Below are 22,275 nucleotides of genomic sequence, written 5' to 3' on the forward strand. Positions count from 1 at the left end.
AGAAAAAAAGAGAAAAGAAGGGGAAAATGAATAAATAAAAACATTTGTACTGTCACCCAGGGTCAAGGGTAGGTAGGTGGTTTGGCAGGCCCCGCCCACTTTGGGAAACGCTGCGCTACCCTCACTGTATCGTGAGACCATTCACACCGTCTGTTTATAAAAGGATTCGAACACCGACACTCTAAACAGAAACTTGGGACCCCGGATGCAACAGTCCCCCTCCCTCCCACTCCCAGCCCCTGGTCTCTCTGAATGTGGCCGTCTAGAGCACGTTCTTCCATCTCTGACTTCTGCCTCTTTTCAAGATCCATCCGTGCCACAGGCTTACATCAGGACTTGATTTCTCTTCAGGGCTGCATACTATTCCATTTTGTAGTTCCATCACCACCTTTATATCCATACAGCTGCTGGGCTGTTTTTGCCTTTGGCTGCTTCACACAAAGCTGCCTGTGATGTCTGATTGTCCCCCGGGGCATCTATTTAGGAGTGGAATTGCTGAGCCAAATTTAATTTTATTCTATGTGTGATGTGTAGAGAAACTGTCAAACTCTCCCCCTCTTTTCCTATGTCTGACCCTTGGCCTGTCATTTTTGTGAGCTGTCTTCTCATTCTTTGGCTTTTTCATACAGGCTTGTTGTTTACCCTCGTTTTGTGACTGCTTTGCACGCTGCCTCTCTGAAGCTGTTTTTGCTACAGCTTTCCTTTCCTTTCCAGGACTTGAACCTTTTTTGTTGTTGGTTTGGTTTTGGCACTGCCGTCCTGATCCATCTGGGCTTCAACGAGGTAAGGCTCCAACTTTCTCTTTCCAACAGATGGGGACCCAGCTGCTTGATCAACACTTCTTGACTAAGTCATCTTTTGCTCCACAGATTCAAAATGCCACATTCATCATCTATTTGGGTGTAAGTTTTTATTTTGAAAAAAAGTATTGTACCTTTTGATACTTCATCATTTTGATCATTTAGGTTGGCCGCTTCTCTCTCCTAGGTACTCTGCTCAACAGAATGAAACCCTGCCTGGTCCTGCGCCCTCCGTCCTCACAGCCGCTCCTCGGGATGTTTAAGTTTATTGTTGTAGATACTGTGTTTCTCTGTATCTCATTGAGTGGCTTCCTCCTGCCAGCTGATCCTCTATTTTACCAAACATGATGTCCTTCTCTAGGGACAGGACCCGCCTAATGACATGTCCAAGTATGTGTTTCTAAGGAACATTCTGACTATACGTCTTCCAGCAGTAATTCTCCCGCCTGGCAGCCCATGGCGATTGAATGCTCTTTGTCTACACAATTCAGAGGCACGGATTCTTCTCTTCTTGCTTGCCTTGTGTTCCATATGCGTGTAGGACCACTGGAAATACCTCGTGCTTGCTGACTCCTCTGGATTGAGTCAGACACGTCTTATTCCTTAAAGTGACTTTTTTTTTTTAAGCCAACCCTTTAAAGAGCCTTTGGCTGCATATTTGCCCACTGCTTCAAAGGTGCCATTTGGCTTCCTGTCTGCTGTTTCCATTGGCTGTAGATCCCAGTGAAATAAAGACGTTGACAACGTCAGTCTCTGTTCATCATGATGCTGCCTCCTGGGCCGGTGGTGAGGAGTTTTGCTGTCTTTATATTGAGGTCTCAATCCATATAATAAGCTGTAAGCATCTTTCTTCACCAGCGAATTCTTCCATCCTCTTCATCTTCAGCGAGCAAGGTGCTGTCATCTGCATATTACAGGTTGTTCAGGAGTCTCCTCCCATCCTGATGCTGCGTTCTTCAGCTTCTCCGGTGATGTGCTCAGCATGCTGACTGACTAAGCCGCGGTAAAGGATACAATCCTGACACACTCCCTATTTTTTAAAATTTAAAAAGTATCCCTTGGTTCTGTCCTACGGACTGCTTCTTGTTCCGTGTGCAGGGCCCGCCTGAGAGCAGTGAAATGCCGGGCATTCCCATTCTTCACCACGCTCCCCGTAGTTTGTTACCGTCTACCCAGTTGAATGCCGTGGCAGAGCCAGCGAAACACAAGTCAACGAAGATCCAGCTGATGCCGTCGGGATCTTTCTCGATCTAGACCTCTCTGAAATCTGTCAATATACTGCGGCAACCGTTTTAAAATGACCTTCAACAGAATCCCACTTGCGTGGGCTGTTCATGAGTAACAATGCAGGAAGTAATTCAAGGGTTTCTGCATTCTATTGGGTTACCTGTGTTTGCAAGGGGCACCTCTTTTGCCAACTGGAACTTCAGGTGGTATTGTTTTTAAATGGATGGCATTTTTGTTTGGATCACATTCAATGAGAAAGAATTGACGCTGTTACACAAACGAAACCCACTGCCACAGAGTCGATTCCAACTAATAGTGATCTCGTACGGGATTCTGAGGCTGTATATCTTTATTGTAAATCTCTACGTTTTATGGGGATAGCTTCTTTTTCCTCCTGTGGAGCAACTAGTGGAGTTGAACCCCTGACCTTGAGGCTGAGCAGTCCGCCCCACGTGGGAGTGCCCCACTCACTGCCATCGAGTTGATCCGGACTCAGTAACTCTGGCAGCCCGACACTAGCTGTGTCTCTTTGTCAGATTTTAAATGTTCTTCACTTGAAAGTTCTTGCGTGCATATTGCTTCCCACATGGATGCTTGGATGTTTCCCCATCTCTTTGGTTCCTTTTGTAAATGGGATCATTTCCATTTCTTATCCATATGCTCGGAATTGTATAACGTAAGGTAAATATGATGAATTATATATCACTTGAACCCCAGATTTTTTTCAGGTTTCACTAACTTTCCGCTTACTGGCCTTGCTCCATCCCGCACACACCACACCACACGTCCCCTTGCCGCCCCTCGGCAGTGACAGGTTCTCAGACTCTCTTTGTTTTGACAGGTCAGACACTTTGCAGAATGTCCTTCCGTTTGGGTTGTCTGATGTGTTTCTTGTGGTTAGACTGGCTGCCGGGCGGGACAAGCCCCCCGAAGATCCCACATAGGCTGAGCTCATCACATTAAGTCGGCGTCCCCTCTGACCAGCTTGCCTATCACTGATGGCGTCAGCCTGGCACACCTGACCCGGACAGGGTGCCCACACTTCTCCATGGCGTGGTAACTTCCCCCGTCCCTCCTCCAGCCTGAAGCTCTTAGAACAATGCCCTCCTCCAGTCTCCAGCCCTTGGAACAAGTCACTAAGTGAAGCCAGCACTGGGACTAGTCCCAAAGCCTCAGAGCTGTGACTGTTCACAAAAGTAGAAAGCCCAGTCTTTCTCCCTCGGAGCAGCTGGTGATTTCAAACTACCAACCAGGCGGATTATGGCCCAGAGCATAACCACGACACCACCAGGACTCCTAGGGACTAGTAAGGGGATCTAGTGACAAAAGTTCTTTGGAACTCTTTATTTTTTCCTTTGGAACTCTTGTGTAGGAAAGATGTGTTTATTCTTCCTCGTGTATTTACTGGTCCGGTCATTTATATCAGGATTGACTCGGGATATTGATTTTATACTCTGGGTTTAACCCAACGCAGTGTTATGTAGGTTGTTGCTCATTTTGTTCCAACCTGAGCCACTGGGGGATCTTTTCAGGTAGGCCCCTGTGCCGGGCCAGGCTCTGCAGAGAAACACCCCCAGTGGGGATTGTATGGGTCCGTCTCTAGAAGGAGATTTAGATCAGAAATGGGTCAGTTGTAGACATTCCCTGGGTCAGATGCCAGCTGGAGGCTTCTGTAGCTGCAGGGGCTGCCGAAGGAACGGGGATCAGGAAGGTGGAACAGGAAGACCCAGGCTGGGGGATGCCAAGCTGAATGAATGCCAGATCAGCTGATGAATCTAAGGTGGCTCTCCTGGGATCAGCAGGCAAAATAGTAGGAGGTTGATGAGCCAGATGCAGAACGCAAATGCACCAGAAGTGAGTTTGTGTCAGCACACCGTCCGTTTATACTGCGCGTGGACCACACCCCAAATGATACTTTCCTCAACCTTTTTTTTTTTAGAATATTAAAACTTTATTTAAAATCCAACCTAAACAAGGCTTAAGGCATATTTTACAATAAGGTTTATGTGTATGATGTAAGTTTTCCTCAATCTGCGACCAGATTCAGGAGATCTGTCTTCCCACAATTGTGAGGATGGCACGGACCAGGCAGTGTTTTATCCTGCCGACCACTGGGTCACTCTGAGTCAAAAGTGACTAACATTGTTCCGTAACTGCTTGGCCGCTTCAGAGAAGATCCCAACATGGAGTTGAGCACACTACATTAGCCCCTGCCATGGGGAAATCCTGCCTCACCAAGTTGACTAAATACCTCCCTACTTTCTGACGCCCTCCAAAGCGTCCGGCTCATTAGTTGTTTCCTACCCCAAACCTACGAGCAGCCATCTCTTAAGGAGCCCTGGTTCCTTGGTGTTAGAGACCAAGATCTAGGGACTGGGGTGCTTGTTGCTGCTGGAGAGCTCCCAGTGGACACAGCCTCATGTCTACACCCATAAACCAGTTGTCTGCCAGCGGTTCTGATTCATGGCAGCTGCACATGTTTAGGGGAGAGCTGTAGCCCAGAGGTTTTCTGATGGCGTTGACCTTGTAGAGACTCCAGACCCTTCCTCTGAGTGGCTTCAAATGGCCAACCTTCAAGGCATCACCCAGGAATTCCACACGGCTCTACATTAGACACGGGTAACGGGCAGCAATTTCTATCTAAAATAGGAATTGTTTTACAACTACCAAATCTCTCTCCGCAGCACTAACCGAAACCATCCTGTTCTCCTCCTCCTGTCCTCTTCTTTCATCATACAACAATCGGAAGAAGTCTGGCCCTCAGAAGGTTGAGAAGGAAACAGGCTCCCAGAGTTGGTACGATGTACAAGATGGCCCAGGCCTGGGCGGAAGCTCCCTTCCAAGGCCAGCCCTCACTGGAAGCCTTGCCCTTTGCGGCCCTCTTGCATCTGGATCACCCAGCCAGCCAGAGGCCGCCCAATCTTAAGTACAGCAGAACCCTGGACTTTGAGAATAATCCATTCTAGAAGGCGCATTGAGATGCAATGCAGTTGACTTCCAAGTCAATGTTTCCCATAAGAAATAACTGAACATGGATGAATCTATTCTTGACCACCAAGTTTTTACCCTAACCTTGCCTCTATACAAAACATGACACAGAAATTTCAAAATAAATAAGTTCAGGATTAAATAATATAATTTAAATAAGAAACCCAACATTAAAGTTTTTAACAACTACAGTATGGCCCATACCGTGAGATGGATGAGGATCTGTATCTGTGGACGAGGATGTGGAGAGGAGGCATGGATAGAGAGTCAGTGTTTGGAAGCGGAGTCCCCTTCGATAAATAGCTGCTTTCCTGGAGTTTTTTCCCCCCTTCTTTGCCTTTTTTCACTAGGACCTAGCTGGCTGGCTTTCTCTAAAAAAAAAAAAAAAATTTTTTTTAATCTGTCTCATGTGGTCTGCTGTTGGTGTTTCCTTAACTGTTTTCTAAAAGGGCTTATTACTAAATTATCATCCACAATATCGATAACACGGTTAACCAGTTCCGTATCATGATCTTTAAAAAAAACTCTTTCTTAGGACCCATGTTTTTTTTTATCTAAAAAACAATACAAAAACCACGAAAACTAACACCCCCCCAAAAAAACCCACAAAAACTAAGAAAATTCTAGCAAAGCACTTGGGACACAGCTGCAAAAGGTTTAAACAACGCACACTAACAACGCCCACTAACACAGAGTGACCAAAACACAAACTGCTTTGTTAATGAAAAATCGTGTCCAGTCGGATTCCAATGTTTTGTTTGAGCTCCGATGCAAAATTTTCTCGACACTTAGCATAGAAATCAGATTATACTGAGTACTGATTCGGTCGAGTCCCTATGGGAAGTCATGTGGTGATTCCTGAGGCCCCTGAGCCAGGCACCCGCGGGAGGACTCGGAATGTTATGTTGAGCTGAGATTCTTGATCGGAACAGGCCTTGGTGAGCTTGCCCCAGACTGCTGGCCAGAGGCAGCCGGAGCAAACACTCCCTTGGGAGCTGGAGGAAGTCACTACAGTTAAGTCGACTGGACAGAAGCCCTGTGAGTGGACAAAACCCAGGCGGTGAGGCAAAAGCCCCGCTAACATGGGGGAGACCAGCTGTGAATTGGGGGGAGCAAATTCACTACCTGCCCCAGGTCTTCTCAGTCGGCCCCCAGCCTACCCTAACCTTTGGGGCTCCATTTTGCTGTGTCCTCAGGCCTTTCCTGAGCCCCCTCCCTTCCCTGAATCTCCAGACCCCCAAGCGTGAACCAGCCCTGTCTCATCTGTCAGTGCCTGGCTGAGTGTCCGACTCCCAGTGTCCCATACAGCCATTTGTGTCCCCAGCCCCCCGTCCCATCTGCTGGAGAAGCAGGTGTGGGGACACTTGTGGTTAGGTGTGGGGACCCGGGGTTTAGGGAGGGACAGCAGACAGCAACCCAGACCTCACGGAAAGAGCGAGCGAGAGACGCTTCAGAACCCCCTCCCCCCCACACACCCACACCAAGAACGCACACAAAAGTCCATGCTTATGTTGCTTACTGGGTCCCCTGCGCCTTTCGGGAACTGCACATTTGAAAAGGGGCTTGGATTCTGTAGGAAGGGGCAGGATGAGGGACAGATGCCAGTCAGACCTAGAGGCAGAATCAGTGATGTGGTGAAACAACAGTGAACATGTGAAACTTAGCACATGTAAGGCCATGCTTACCGGCTCATCTGGCAGTGGCTGCAAGCTCCTGAACACAGCTCAGCTCAGCTCCCAGGGGAAAGGGCCCTTCCAAAGCCCCTGCTGGCAGGGCCTCCGGCTCCTCCTGCTCCATACCTTGGAACCTGGCCCCTGAGAACGTAGGATTTCTCAGAAGGCTGGCCCAGGGGGTTTCACACCCGCTGCTTCTGCAGGACCCTCGGGGCCAAGCATTGCTTCCTTCTGAGCCTCACGCAGAGAAGGGGCAACTGGTGCCCATGCTGGAGGGGGTCGGGCATCAGTGAGGGTGCCCCTGCGCAGGGCTTGGTGTGCCCTGGTCTTTGTGAAATGGAAGCAGCAGCCAGTGATGGGGCTGCCAGGACTTGCTGAGGAATCTGTCACCCTGCAGAGTCACAGGACAGCCGGTGTCCACCACTCCACAAACACGTACCCAGAGCCCACACAGGTGCAGGGAGGCCCTATACCATCCCAGAGGGGCAGCCAGCCCATTGTGTCTGAGAGGGCAGCAGCAGGAGCTTCCTGGATCTGGCTCCAGAGACTGGGGTGGGGCTCCCCCAACATGGGAAAGAGAGGGTGCTCCAGGTCTGGCAGGGGAGTGGGCCCCACTGAGGAGCCATATGGAAGACCACCTCCCCTCAGCAGCACACCCTCTGGCGTGCCAGTGCCAGGAGGGAATGGACCTTGTGCCCTGAAGGAACTGAGGCAGCTCACAGAATCCACCAGAAAACCCTCATTGCCATCGAGGGGATGGCGACTGAGTTTCCCAGACTGTCACTCTTTTTTTTTTTTTTTAATTTTTTATTTTATTTTAACAATTTATTGGGGCTGATACAATTCTTTTCACAGTTCATACATATACATACATCAATTGTATAAAGCACATCTGTACAGTCTTTGCCCTAATCATTTTTTTCTCTTTTCTTCTTTTACATTTTATTAGGGACTCAAACAACTCTTACCACAATCCATACATATACATACATCAATTGTATAAAGCACATCCATACATTCCCTGCCCCAATCATTCTCAAGGCATTTTCTCTCCACTTAAGCCCCTTGCATCAGGTCCTCTTTTTTTTCCCCCCTCCCTCCCCATTCCCCCCTCCCTCATATGCCCTTGGTAATTTATACATCGTTATTTTGTCATATCTTGCCCTATCTGGAGTCTCCCTTCCCCCCTTCTCTGCTGTCCCTCTCCCAGAGAAGAGGTCACATGTGGATCCTTGTAATCAGTTCCCCCTTTCCAACCCACTCACCCTCCACTCTCCCAGCATCGTCCCTCACACCCTTGGTCCTGTACCTCCAACCCTCATATGTACCAGTGTACAGCCTCTGTCCTATCCAGCCCTGCAAGGTAGAATTCGGATCATGGTAGTTGGGGGGAGGAAGCATCCAGGATCTGGGGGACAGACTGTCACTCTTGACGGCAGTAGAAAGCACCCATCTTTCTCCCACGGAGCAGCTGGTTGTTTCCAGCGGCTGCTCTTTTGGTTAGCAGCCCAAAGTGTAACCACGAGGTGTCAACCACTAGCCACCAGGGCACCTATCACAGACCTCAGCACCGCCGGTGGGGGGGGGGGGTGGGAGAACTGGGTAGGAAAGGAACATGAAGCTGTGGGCCCACCCTTGGGCCCAGAAGACCTGGTGTAGGGAGAGTCTGGCTCTGAGCTCCCTAGTGGGCTGAGGAGAAGTGCAAGCGGCTGGTCCCAGAGATGGAAGATGCACACCCTCCCCTGCTCCGCATCGCCTTCTGGCTGCATCAGCTGCTCCCTGGAAGATGCACCCCCTCTTTCGCCCACACGCTCTCCTTTGCTCCTGTCAGGCTGGGGTAGGCATGTGGTCTGCTTTTACAGTGCCTGCATCCCATGTGTTCTAGAACCTTCTCTCCTAAGGACAGAAACATTTCCCTCCACCTCTTTTTAAAAAAAATCCATCTTGGCATTCTGGCAGGCAGTAAGATTCAGAATATTTGTTAAAGAGACGCATAAAGGAACTCCTTGGTTGAAGCAAAAATGTAGAGGTGCCTTCACCTGGACAGCCCCATCTGGAGGTTGGGGACACAGGGAAGGCCAGCCCCGGGAAGTGGGGTGTCGGCTCTAGAAGGCTGATTTGGGGGGCTGCACCACTTTTAGGAAGCCACAGGTGGAGACCCACCCAGGTGAATGTCATGGTCGTGATTTCTAAAGTTTTCTGTATTTGTCTACCTCCAGTTTTGTTGGGGCGGGGACTGGAGACTGAGCTGCCGTGACCAGGGCTGCTGGCTCAGCCAGGGGCTGGCCACTCACTTCCAGGCCAGCCACGTGGACTATTGTCTGGTAGCCACCCACCAGAGAGCAGGTGGGCTGGGCCTCAGAGGAGCCCACAGGAGGGCCGGGGCACCTGCTGACCTTCCCAGGTGGAGAGATGCACATGGGACGCCAGGCTGGCCCCGGCCTGCGGCAGTTTCTCAGGACAGGGCCGGGCAGTGACGCATCCAAGGTCACTGTGGGCCGTGGCTGTGGGAGTGAGCGGGGAAGAGGTGTTTGGAGGAGCAGGCGTGGGCGAGTAACGCCTTCTATTTGGAAGTGGGGAGAGAAGCGCGGCGCCAAGGGGAAGGGGGCCTTCCGGGGCCACCTGCCCCCATCACCTTCCCGCGACCCTTCCCAGGAGGGGCGTCCCCGGGTGGGGGAGCAGGTAGGAGGGGCGGGCGGGCGGTTACCTCATCGCCTCCTGCCTCCCAGAGGCTCCGCTTGCTCGCGCTGCGGGCGGCGGCGGCGGCGACTCGGGGACCAGGCGAGAGGCAGCGCAGCGCAGCGCAGCTCCGGGACTCGCCCCCCGCGCCGCCGCCTGCGCCTCCCTGCGCGCCCCAGGGCGGAGGCGGTCCCCGCGGCGGGCGCCGTTGGGTTCGGCACTCTGCGGGCTCCGGCCGCGCCACGGTCCCCTGCCCTGCCGAGCCGGTTCTGTCCTCCGCCAGGCCGCTCCGGGCCGACGAGGGACTGGGGGCCCGAGACGCACGGCGGACGCGCGGGGCGCACGGCCGGGGCGCCGGCCCATGAGGCTGCCGGGCGGGGCGGCGCGGGCCGGCCATGGGGGGCAGCCTGCGGGTGGCCGTGCTGGGTGCCCCGGGCGTGGGCAAGACTGCCATCATTCGCCAGTTCCTGTTCAGCGACTATCCCGAGCGCCACCGGCCCACAGACGGGCCGTGCCTCTACCGGCCCGCGGTGCTGCTCGACGGCGCGGTCTACGACCTGAGCATCAGCGACGGCGACGGCGCTGGCCCGGGCACCCAGGGCTCCGAGGTAGCGCTCCGGGGTGGGTTGGGGTGTGTTTTAGTGTTTTGGGGGGGACCGCCGATGTCACCAAGTGGCTTTCTCTCACTCTCGGGGGGTGCCTGCCTTTGCCTGGGACGGGTGGTGGTCCCGGGCGAGGCAGAGCTGGACGGCGCCGCGGGGAGATGTGGTGGGGTGCTGAGCAGAGCCGGCCCTGGGGTGGGGTCAGACACAGGGAGTACTTTCTACTGGGGTCCTCCGCACCCTGCGCTCTCATTCCTGGGACCTGGCGCAAAGCCTCCTTTAGTCCTTGGTGCCAAGCCCAGAACTGCGCGCCAGTCCTTGGAGCTGGATGATTCCCAGAGATGAGGGGGAGTCGACCCGGGGCTCCAGAGGGCGAGGCACTGGACCCAGCCAGCCGGCAGCAGGGGAAATGCGTGGAATGTTCATGAAAAGAAGTAGAAAGCTTTAGCGGGGCGGGGGAGCACAAATGGCTGCTCAGAGTTGGGAGGGGGCGCCGAGGAGGTGGAGGGCCACGAGGGACCTGGGGGTCCAGCTGAGCCCAATTGGTCTTGGTTGGCAGTGGGAGTCGGGGAGGGCATCTTGAGGGTAGGAGTGGCCTGGCCCGAGTTGAGTTTGTAGAACGGCGGGAGGAGGAGGACGCTAGGAGTGGCTGGAGGTGACAGGAGACAGAAGGGGACTCGAACTAGGGCCGTCAGCTTCCAGACACGGTTTGGAAAAGTTAACCATGACAGAAGGCCCAATAACTTAGGGGTGAGGGTAGGCAGGCAGCACACGGATGGGTAAAGGGGGTGGGGGCTGCGATGAGAGAGGCTTGAGGATGAGCGGTGAACTTGACACGGAGGCCCCTACAAACCCTGGCCTCGCTTGTGTCCCCAGGAGGGGCCAGATTCTAAGGGCTGGAGCTTGCAGGACACAGACGCCTTCGTGCTCGTTTATGACATTTGCAGCCCCGACAGCTTCGACTATGTCAAGGCGCTGCGGCAGCGCATTGCAGAGACCAGGTGCAGGGCGGGTGAAGAGGTGGGGAGGGTGGCAAGGGGCCTTTGGTGAGGGGCGTGACCTCCGGCCTTCCCAACAAGGCCTTTGCCCCCGTCTCTTGCTGTGTGCTTTGGCCCACAGGGACCTGGTATTTGCGGGGGGGCCTCCTGTCTTGTTGATACCTCCTACGGGCATTCCCCAGCTGTGGGACCACCGTGCGTGCCTGACTCCCATTTGTCCCCACCCCCAGGCCAGCAGGCGCACCCGAGGCGCCTATCCTGGTCGTAGGCAACAAGCGGGACCGGCAGCGGCTACGCTTTGGGCCTCGGCGCGCACTGGCCGCCCTGGTGCGGAGGGGCTGGCGCTGTGGCTACCTCGAGTGCTCTGCCAAGTACAACTGGCACGTGCTGCTTCTCTTCCGCGAGCTGCTGCGCTGCGCTCTGGTGCGGGCCCGCCCTGCGCACCCGGCCCTACGCCTGCAAGGAGCGCTACACCCTGCGCGCTGCACTCTCATGTGATTGACTGTGCGTCCTGGCCCCTGCACTCGCAGAGGACAGCAGATTGGACAAAGCTGCCCAACTTCTCTCCGATTGGACAGGACGAGTCTCCACCTTCTCCTCCCCCACCACCCTTGGCGGAAGAAAACTCCAATCTCCTGAGCTATACACCTTTCAGGCTCATCGGGCCCTGCCATGGCCTAAACTCACTGGGTTTTTCTGGGGTCTCCTTGAGACAGACAGTGTGGATCCCTCGGGATAGGGAGAACTTGGTATCCCAAAGCCGCCAGACTGCCTCTGGCATGTCACGGAGCAAACACTTCCATCCCATCCCTCACAGGGCAATAAAGGCAAGTGGTTCAGGTGTGGCTGGCATTTATGGGGTGGGCAGTTTGGGGGTGGAGGTGGGCCTGCAGCTAGACATGAGCCTGGTGGCCAGATCTGCAGGGCAGGTTCAGAATCCCACCATGTGATGAGAACCCCGGAAGTCAAGCCCCTAAATATGGAGACAGAGTGGCTGCAGCAGAACTTTACTGTCAGAGGCTGTGCGGCCGGCCCAGGCCCTCCTCTAAGGCATCCAAATAATATTAATAATTAAATAGCAACGCTCACCCTCCACCCGGAATATACAATGTCGGTCCCATTGTGCCATGTGGTCCCTAGAGGGCTGGTCCCGTGAGGTCTGGTGCCCAGGAGGCAGGGAGCGCTCCCTGACGCAGAGGGGTTAAGGCCACGAAGGAAGTGGGGGGAGGACTGGGCCTGGGGCAGTCAAATCCAAGAATCGGGCTCTGCCCTGGGGCTGACTGAGTGCAGTGCGTGCCAGGTCCCAGGCTCTGAAGGTCCTAATAGGCGGCGGGGGCCCTGTGGTGTAGGGATGCGGGAGGGCTTCCGGTCGGGCTGTGTGTCCATCCGGCCCCGAGGCCAGGTCCTCAAGGGCTCTGGGCCGGCCAGGGAGGTCCCCAGTGCATCGGGTGGCCCCACGACACCAGGGCAGGGGCTGCCTTCGTCGGAAGAGCTGGACAGGGCTGCGGCTCGGGGCCCGGGCAGCCCATTGGCTGTTCGGACAAGGTCCCCAGGGGGGCCACACTTGCTGCCCAGGACGCTGAGGGAGGAGGAGGAGGAACTAGAGGAACAGTAGGCTGAGTCAGAGGCCGGCGGCTCCGGGGCCTGAGCTGGGTCCGGGGCAGGGCCAGGGGGGTTCCCACCAGCAGCAGCCTCCAGGGCCCGCGCGTTGGCTAGGAACTCCTCCTCCAGGCTCCGGAACAGCAGCTGCTCCTGCTGTGGGTCCAGCTGCAGGGGCGTGCGGAAGACGCTGGCCGGTGTGCTGCCCAACTCTGGTCCCAGGCTGGGAGCCTGGGCAGCATGAGGGGCTGCAGGGCTTCGGGCCCGAGGTGTCTGGGGGCTGCCCCTGCTGGAGCCCCCGCCACCCCTGCCCCTTGGCACCCAGGAGTGCTGCCCATCTCGGTCCCTACGCACAAGGAGTACAGCCTGCTCTTCTCGGTTCTGGCTCCGTGCCCTGCGGGCAGGGCTGGGGACCACCAGTTGGGACCCCCTGCCCCCAGGGGTCCCTCTGGGCCGACCACGATCCAGCTGGTCTCGGGACTGGCTTCGAGGGGCGGGGGGGCGCCTTGGGGAGGCTGGGGGCCCTGTGGTCAGTCGCCGGCTGGGTCGCTCCTTCCGGGGACCAGTGCCTGCATCGTCACTTCGGGTACCAAGGGGACCGCTCTGGGCTGAGGAGGCTGAGGAGTCACTGTCCCCCGAGTAACGGCGAGAGCGGGGGTGGGGTGGCAGCTGATCCCGCGACCTTGGGGTGGGGAGGGCAAAAGAGAGGAGTAACAAAGAGGACAGAAGAGGAGTGGGCAGTGATGGTGGAGGGGGGAACCTGGGACAGCGGTGTTGGGGACATCTGTCTGGCTGGGGACTTCCAGGGAGAAGTGAGACACCCTGTCACTACAGCTTCCTGTGGCCACTGGGCCCTGGGGCCGCCTCTGGCCTCCCATCTCCCTGGGGCGAGCGGGGAGGAAGCGGGGGTTGGACTGGCTGCCCCAGCTGTGTTGTTGGTTTGGTTGGGCTGTCATGGCGACGGGAAGCTGGGCCCTGCCCCCACCCACGGGAACTTTTCCCAGAATGTGAGTCACTCCAGAGCGACAAGCTCAGCGTCCTCATCAAGGCCAGCAAGACACCCCACCCCCACCCTCCAGACCCCCAAATTCCCCTGCTCACCTGAGGGGGGTCTCAGACCCCTCCTTGGAGCTGCGTAAGCTAATAGGGGTCACGTCAGGCCGGGAGCCAAGGCGATCACCCCCAGGGACTGGACTACCAGCTCGGGGGCTGGGGGTAGGCGACATCCTTTGGGGAGAGAAGGCTCTCCCTCTGGGCTGAGGTGGGCGGTGGGCTGCAGGGAGAGAGGAGGGGCTGCTGTGAGGGTGGGGCTGCTCAGCATGCACCCACCCCCAGCCGGGACACTGACCAGTGGAGGAGCAGCGGCACGGGTCATGCTTGTCCAGGTAGTGCTCCAACGTGTCCCAGCCTCCACCCACGCGCACCATCACGTGGCTCCTCAGCACCTGTGGGACCCGGTGTGAGCAGATCCCGCCAGCCTGAGCCCCTGCCGCCACCCCTTTGGGCGGCACTTAGCAGCTTACCCGCACAAAGATGAGCAGGCTGGAATCCCCAACACGGTACTTCCCCTCGGAGACCTTGATCATGGGGAACTGGTCTGGACAGGTGCATCGGCCCAGGATCTCCCTCACCTGAGGCCAGAGGACAAAGGCGGTGAGTCCGAGGTTAAGGTCGTCCTCCCAGGACTCGACATTAGCTGTCGGGGCGGGGTGGGGTGGGGTGAGGGGTAGAAGTAAGTTAAGAACTCAGGAGAGGGGCCTGAGACTGTTAGCCCACACTTGAGCAAAGTGGCTGCACTTGACCTTTCACCCCTTTCCAGCCCTCCAGGGTCAGAGGGCTGCCCAGGAAAGGAGGGCCTGGGGCAAACCCTGGTGCCTATCCCCCTTCCTCCTTCACCCACTTCCCAGATAGGGGGCTGAGGCGCATGGAGGAGGCTAGGTCATGCGTGCAGGGGCCCCATGCCTCTGACGGGACTCTTCAGCATGCACACACAGGCCCCAACGGGCCAGCACAATGCTCCCGGGGTTGCCAGGCTGGCTGCGTGGGCGGTGCCCACGGTGGCGCCAGAGGAAATGGGCAGGTGGAGCCCTCAGCTGACGGGGCCCAGGGTGAGGGTGGGAGGGTGAGGGTGTCTTCTGCCCTGACAGTACCTACCGGCCTCCCAGTGGGCACTCTGCAGCCCTGACCTCCTTCCCTGGGAGTGGGGGAGGGGGGCGCATTTGCTCCTGAGAGAAGGAGGCAACTTGGGGCCATGGGCCACTTCTGCTGCCCCCACAACTCCCACTGGCAGCGACTAAGGGCTATCTAGCCTGGGGGGCTCACCAGGTGCTTTGAGCGCCTACTGTATGCTAGGCATCTTGCCCAGGCAGCCATGCCATGCCTCCTCCCAGTCACGTGTCAGGTCCCTTTCCATCTCTTAAAGTGCCATGAAGGTCTGGCTGCTACATGTTCAAATCTTGAGGTCTTCCAGGGGAGCCAGTGCGTGGTGTGGAGGGGAGGCCAGGGGACTGAGTTGGCCCAGCTGGGGCCGCCCCCTCCCTGGGCCAAGCCACCTACTCCTCCATCCAGGTAGACATGTATTGCTTAACACAGTCACCTGTGCTGCCTTTTCGTGTCCAACAGACCCTGGGGGGCCCTGAGAGGGTCAGGGGCCAGTTGTGGGCACCAGCTCTGCTCGTCAGTGCATGGGGCCCAGGGTTCCGTAAGTGAGCAGAAGCAGGGGCCTGAGCCACCTCTCACACCCACGGGGACTCACCAGCTCGTCCAGATTGCGCAGGTCACTGGATGTCATGCGGGGGCCCCGGGGGGGAACCCCCACTGGAAGGGCAGCCTCTTCAGGGCCCTCCCCACCACTGGCAGGGTTGTTGGGGGCTGGGGGTGTGGCTCGCAGCTCTCGCTCAATCTCCTGCTCGAACTGCACGAGGCGGGGGGCCAGCAGGCCCAGGCGGGCACCACGCCGGGCCACCTCCAGCAGACACAGCACCACGCTCTTCTCATTCTTCCGCAGCACCAAGTCCTCCGTCTCAAACATGAGGACCTCAGGCACGCCCAGCTCTGCCCGGCACCAGCCGATGAAGGTGGCCACGTTGTCTCGGGCCATGAAGGAGCCAGCTGCCACACTGTGTGCCTGAAAGGCCACACCTCGGGCTGGCCGAGCAGCAGCTAGGGCGTGGGCTGCCTCAGTGACAGCATTGGCATGTTGGCACAGTGCAGTGCCCGTGGCCAGCCCGGCCAGGAAGCCGTCCCCACCGCTAGGCAGTCCCAGGCTGTACAGGGCGTTGAGCCACTCGGCCAAGTCCTCCTTCATGGCCTCCACGTAGGCTTCACTGGAACGGAATGGCCGCACACTCTTGGCCGCCGAGCTGGCAATGCCCGCCACTGGGTCTGCCATGCCCGGGCCAGTCACTGTGGGCAGGGACACAGGTCAGGATTGCTGAGAGGACCCAGCGACACCCCAACAGCCTAAGCTGCTGCCCACCTGTGCTCTCTGGGCCTCGGTTTCCTCATCTGTGAATGGGGCAGTAAGAGATTATATGGGATCCTTATATGTGACTTGGGGACCACAAAGGGTACAGAACAAGCTCCGCACAGATGTTGTCTGTGGTTCTTTCGCGGGGAGGAGTCCTCCCTCCCATATAGGGAGCCGCCCACCTGCACTGCATCCAATTTCTGGTGACGAATTCAGTCCTAGAGTTGAGGCCCTGGAATCAATCCACCCGGCCCTCCCCTGCCAGTCCGCCTGACCCCCAGGAGGGTCAAGTTCAATGTTGAGGGGCCAGGGGCTGGGGCCTTCTCAGATTCTCTCTGCGCTTCCCTGCCCCAAGGACTGTGCCATTGTAGGAACGACATCACTGCAGGCAGTAGAGGCCCCGAAGGTGACTACTCGGGGGCGTCTTCCTCGTCGTCCTTGACTCACACTCAGGTGGTATTTTTCCATTTCACAAATGAGGAAACTGAGGGGCAGGGAGGGGAGGCTCGGGCTCCAGGGCGCACGGCTATAGGCGGAGGAGCTTGGGGGGCCCAGGCCCCGCCTCCTCCGCCAAGCCTTCCCAGCGCCCCGGGTCGGCACGTGCTGGGCCGGGACTGCAATGGCCTGCACCCGGCCCCGCCTGTGCGCGGAGCCTCGGTCCAGAGAGGGTGCGGGGCGGCCCAAGGTCACACAGCCCCGGGGAACTGAGCTCGCTGCCGCCCGAGCCCTCACCCAAATCGTGCGCTCCGGCAAGAGGGAGTTGGGGGGCTCCGCGCTCACCTGGCTCATCCCGCGGCACCAGGGGACATCGCGCCGGCAGAGGCCGAAGCCGGGCCGGGGCCGCTGCAAGGAGGCACCGCCCGAGCCACAACGGATCCGAGCACGGCCGCCAGCGCCGCCGCCGCCGCCGCCGCCGCCGCCGCCGCCGCCGCGGCCTCCGCGCCCGCCGTCTCCGCCCCGCCTCCCTGGAATTCGGATCCGGCCCGGAGGGGGCGGGCGGGGCCTCGCGCTCTTAAAGGGGCCGCGTTGATCGCGGGCGGGCAGGGGGAGGTGGGGGAGAAGGAAGCTGTAATCTCCCGGAGCGGGGTCGGGTCGGGAACCTGCGCCCGAGGGGTCCCCGCAGCCTGAGTCCAGGCTCCCCAGGAGCCCCCTCCCCCAGCTCCTGCACTTCGACCCCGAGGCCCCAACCGGCCCACGCACTCCACCCCCAGCCTGAGCTAATCCCGGGCCCCCTCCACCCTTCTTGGTCCGTTGGGGGAGGAGAATGGGTCCTTCATGGCCACTCTCCCACCCGCCCCCTGCACGGTTCTCCCTAGGCGGGTGGCACAGCTTGTTCCCAAGAGGCACGCAGGAAGCGATAGGAGCCGGGGGCTGCAAAGTCACCTCCGGCCAGGCCGAGCCTCCCAGGGCAGATAATCCAGGCGGTCCCGCCACTGGCTGCGAGCTTCCTCTCCGCGGTGCCAGCCGGCAGGAAGGCGGAGACAGCGCCTCCTTGTCGTTACTGAAAACTCAGGTTTAACCCTAAGGGCTGGGGGGCCGGTTTTACGGTTGAGGACCCTGAGGCTCAGAGGGGCAGGCAGGCAGTGGCCAAGGCTGGTGTCTGTCCGCGAGACCCCCGGCCAGCGTCCCCGTCAGCGGCCACCTCCGGCTGCCCTGGGCTTGCCCCAGGGGGCTAGGAGTAGACTGCCCAGTCTGCCCGGCGCGGGAGGGTTAAGGCCCGCTGGTTTCTTTTCAAACTGCAGAGGGTGGACGGGCCAGATCGGGAAATCCTGCCCCTGCAGCCGCTGGCTGGGCGGATGCCGGCTGGTGGGCAGGCAGAGCCACGCTGCTGGGCGGGGTCAGTCCCAATGGGTTGCACTTAAGCCTAAACCGCCCCTACTGTGTGTAGGCGAGCCCTTCACGGGGGGGGGGGGGGGGAGGGGAGGGGAAGGGACTCATGAACCAACTCTAAGGAACAAAGCGCCAGGAGCTAGGTAATATTCTCATTCAAGGAAGGGAGACACCCATTGAGCACCTACTGTGTGCCAGGGGCTACAGATGCCAAACTGCTCAGACACTCAGCACCTTCCCAGCAGGGGTACCATTGTCATCAAAACCCCCTGTACCGCAAAGTACTCTGCCTCCCCCACCCATCTGGACCCCAGAGGGAAGGAGGTAGCCAGGAATAGTGATGGCTGACACATGGCACCTACTGTGTGCTGAGCCTTTCTAGGGCTGCGGTGCTGAGGGGTGCGGCTAGGGAAGATGGATCTAGGGGGAGGAAAGGAGGTGAAGGAGGGGCTGGCTGGGAAAGTGTTGAGGCTGAGGGTACAGCCAGTGCACAGGCCTGTGGGAGATGGGAATGTGGCTGAGCAGGCTGGGGAGGCTGGAGTGGAGGGAAAGCAAAATGAGGATGAGGACTAGAGACCCACCTGGCCAGAGGGTGGGTGCAGGACAGGGCAGGGGCATGGCCTGACAAATTGTCTGTGGCTACAGGGGGTGGGTAGGCAGGGCAGGAAATCTGGTTGTCTTAGGGAGGTGGGAAGGTTCTGGCTGTATTTTGAGGGGAGCCCCCCCTCCCAAGAGTGATGCTGGTGCAGTAGTGTGGGGGAGGGGCAGAGCCCAGGATGACTCCCAGCTGTGAGGCCACCAGGGCAGAGGAGGGGCAGGCAGTCAGCCTGGCTTTGGGGAGACACAGGTGGGGGGTGGTACTAAAGTAATCCTCAGACACCAGATGTATTGTTGTGCTAGCCTTTATTGATTTGGGGAAACTGAGGCCCAGAAAGGAGCGGGAACTGTGCAGTCTGCTGAGGTGCTGGGGCGTGAGTCTTACCTGCAGGGCTGAAGCTGGCCCCACTAGTCAGTCATCAGATGAGATGGTTACACTCCATGGGCCTCCGTGCTAACATACGGGAGACAGGACAATAGCAGTAGTCCCATTAAGGACTAATAGCAGCCCTAGCTAAGAGCCCTCGGGTGGTGGTGGGTGCTGGGTTGGTCTGGAGAGAGGGCAGAGTTCTCCAGGCCAGGCTTTGTAATCAGAGGGCATTCTGAGTCCAGAACCTGTGGCAGCAGAGTCCTTGTGGTGCAGTGGTGACGTTTGGCTGAGATCAGCAAGGTCAGCAGTTTGAAACCATGAGCCACGCCATGGGAAACAGGCAGGGTGCTACAGTTAAGGAAGCACACAGGGGCAGCCCTGAGTCAGCAGACTCCATGGCAGGGAGGGCTTTTTATTTTATTCTGTGCTAAGGAGCCCTGGCTGTGTAGTGGTTCGGCACCTCAAGGTTAGTAGCTCAAAACCACCACCTTCTCCTCGGGAAAAAGATAAAGCGGCCCGCTATGAGTTGACTTTGACTCAATGGCAGTGTGTTGATTTTGTGGCATTGTGTAGGCGAGGTCCATTGCGCCACTCCTGGGAGCCTCAGGGACAGGTTTGGACTGTGGTTGTGGCCCTCGAGGTCATCTCTGTGTACAGGATTTGATGATCCCAGGCAGGCTAGCCCCAGATTTTTGAGCCCATTGATGATGAGCCCTGCACAGCTTTCAATGAGTCCAGCAGAGGTCACTGGAAGCTGCAGCCTTGCTATTGGTTGGGCCAACAGGAGCCATGCGCCTTTCACTTCCCCCACCTGCCCCCACTGTACTGAACCTGGAGGGGCACACTGAGGCTTCAGACTGTTCTGCCCAGGGGAATCCAAGCACAAGGGAACCTGCTGGTCTGCTTCCACCCTGACAGGGTGGAACAAGATCTAGGCTGGCCTTGAGCTGCCTGCCTCACTCCATGCTCTAGAGGAAGGAAAATCAGAAGGCTTCCCAACTTGCGGCCATCACACTGCACTCATCTGCACTGGATGGGCCAGCAGGAGGGAGCCCCCGGGACCCAGGCTCCCGGTTGTAGCAGCAGCTGCAGCCCCAAGTGCCTTCTCTGCTGCTGGCCAGGTCAGCCCCTTCCTTCTCCTTACTGACCCCACAGCCTTTGCCCAGACCCTTGGGCTTCTCCCGGCAACCCTGGGTGACAGCGCTCAAAGTCCACGGTGCCAGATTTGCCTTTTGGGTGTGAGAAGTAGGCCCCACTCTCTCTCGCCTGATAGAAACACTCCATTAAAGCCAGGGTGGGGACGCCTTGGGCACAGGTGCTGCCCGTTAAGATGGATGGTTGTCTGGGGTACGTGAGGGTCCTGGTTACCCAACACTTGGGAAAGTGGGCCCGTGCTGTCTTGCAGGCAGGAGCGCCGGCCCCAGGGGCAGTAGGGACCACCCTTAGGCTCCCTCCATGTCCTCCTGTGAGGAGGAAGTACAGAGTATGTTCACTCAGGCACCCGTTGGTTGGTTTCCAGGTGCCACACACACTACCTGGGTGTGGCAGGCTCTTTATGTGGGCGGGCTGGAGTCAATGCTGACTCACAGGGACACCCCCTCGGGGGGGGGGGGGGGGGGGGGCGTTCTGAGACTGTTCACAGATTAGAAAGCTCAGTCTTTCTCCCGCCAGAGCTGCTGCTGATTTTCAATTGTGGACCATGTGGATTGCGGCCCTCAAGTGTAAACCACACCACCAGGTGTTGTGAAAAGGAGCTGGGTGTGTGGGGCGGGGCAGAGGCGGGTCTGGCGCTCGTGCTGGGACCTGCTGAGGCTGATAGCAGCAGTGTCTGTTGCTGAGCGGAAGGGCCTGGTGGGTCATATCCGGCAAGCGTGCTCCAAGCCTCCCAGGGTTTTAAAACATTCTGAAAAATCGTGAGTTGGGTGTAAGTTTCCAAACAGTTCCTTCCCATTCAATCATTCACATTGTTTCCGCTCACTGGTCCTGTGGGTTTGGGGAAGAGTGGTGGTCTAGGGGGTGAGGTTGCCTTGACCCTGGCCTCTGGGGAGGAAGGGCCGGGAGCACCATAGGAGACTGCTTCGCAGGCACCTGAGGAGCAGAGGCCCTGGGACAGGGGGAGCCAAGCAAGACACCCTCTCTGAGCTGGTCCACAGGTGAGGGGTATGGACGGTACTGAGGAGTGGGGGGGAATCAAAGGAGTCCTAACAGGGCTTTTAGGCATCAGAAACTGGGCCACAGTCAACCTGCTGTTCCCAGCCAGCCCCCTGTACATGCGAGTGTGGTGCTCACAGGGTGTTCAGAGGAGCCGGTGACTTCTAATCACCAACATCCCTTCCATTAGCCGCTGAGGGCCCCCCATCAGGAAGGGCGTGGCACAGGAGGGGGAGAAGTGAGGGAAGGGGGGTCTCAGTGTCAAGGTAGGAGTCACAGCTGTGACACGCTGCCAAGGAAGGACTGAGAATGGCTGTTGCCTGGGCAATGAGGTCACTTAGCTGGTGACCGACAATCACGAGTGAGTTCGAGAGAAGCGGACACCAAGCACGCGGGCCTCTCCTGTGAAGGGGACGGGGAACTGGTGCAATGGCTGTGGGGAGGTGGCGAAGGGGATTAAGGAAAAATGGGCAGAGATCCCTGGGGAATCTTGTTTCTACAGCAGATAACATGGCACAGACGCTCCTGCTCCCTCCTGTGACTCAGTTGGCAAGGTGCGTCCCAGGCCCCCTCCCTCCCGGCTGGTGGCACAGGTGTGAAGTCTGGGCCAGCGGGGACTAGGGTGCCCAATGCCCTCTCCAATAAGGAAGACACAGAAGCAAACACTTATTGCAAATCCTTCCACTCCTCCCAACCAAACATGACACCCAGGCCCCCTCCCTGAAGCACTGGCCGTAGCTGGTCTTTTTGAGGGGGCTCGGGGCAGTTTGTCTCTGGTGGCCTGTGACATCATCGTTCACAGGGACTGTGCACACAGGGCCCCACCTCTCAATGCTTGACACCAATGATCTAAATCCAAGAGGCAGAACTGAGTGCTGACAGGTGAAGGGTCTCCTGTCTGACCAAGAAGCAGAACTGCCCACCAAAAATCCAGCCCAAGGCAGCCAGGAGCACTTGTTCCCGTTGCCTGGCTAGCACAACTATGAACATTTAGAAGGAATGTATGTCCCTGAGACACCCAGTCCAAAGATCTACGGGGTGTGTCCAGGGATTTTCATTACCATTGCCACCTGGGGTGCATTGGGCCCCACCCATACCCCAGTGAGATACTGCAACGCCGACACGGGCCTGCACAGTGGAGGCCAGGCCAGTGAAGAGGCATCTACAGCGCCCTCTGCCGGCAGGCACTCCTTTGGTTTCGGCTTGTTTTCCTGCTGCTGGGGGTGGGGGCGGGGGAGAATATACTGCTCCAGGGACACAGGCAGGAGCTGCTGAACAGAGGCTGAGAAGGA

At 57.7% G+C, this 22,275-nt stretch overlaps 2 protein-coding genes across 2 annotated transcripts; one reads left to right on the plus strand and one right to left on the minus strand.

Annotated features, from left to right (window-relative positions):
• The first annotated feature begins 9,762 nt into the window (after positions 1-9,762).
• Positions 9,763-11,801, plus strand: RASL10A (RAS like family 10 member A). Its single transcript, XM_075534092.1, has 3 exons — positions 9,763-9,975; positions 10,846-10,970; positions 11,198-11,801. Exons 1-3 carry the CDS (start codon positions 9,763-9,765, stop codon positions 11,463-11,465), a joined length of 606 nt encoding a protein of 201 aa, XP_075390207.1. The 3' UTR covers positions 11,466-11,801.
• Positions 11,802-11,958: 157 nt separating this feature from the next.
• Positions 11,959-17,791, minus strand: GAS2L1 (growth arrest specific 2 like 1). Its single transcript, XM_075534093.1, has 7 exons — positions 17,419-17,791; positions 16,816-17,046; positions 15,322-15,971; positions 14,090-14,197; positions 13,915-14,011; positions 13,668-13,839; positions 11,959-13,248 (listed from the first exon to the last, which is right to left on the minus strand). The coding sequence occupies exons 3-7, from the start codon at positions 15,955-15,957 to the stop codon at positions 12,213-12,215; spliced, it is 2,049 nt and encodes a 682-aa protein (XP_075390208.1). The 5' UTR covers positions 15,958-15,971; positions 16,816-17,046; positions 17,419-17,791; the 3' UTR covers positions 11,959-12,212.
• Positions 17,792-22,275: the final 4,484 nt, after the last annotated feature.

The sequence above is a fragment of the Tenrec ecaudatus genome, chromosome 16 (genome assembly GCF_050624435.1).
Source record: "Tenrec ecaudatus isolate mTenEca1 chromosome 16, mTenEca1.hap1, whole genome shotgun sequence".
NCBI lineage: Eukaryota > Metazoa > Chordata > Mammalia > Afrosoricida > Tenrecidae > Tenrec > Tenrec ecaudatus.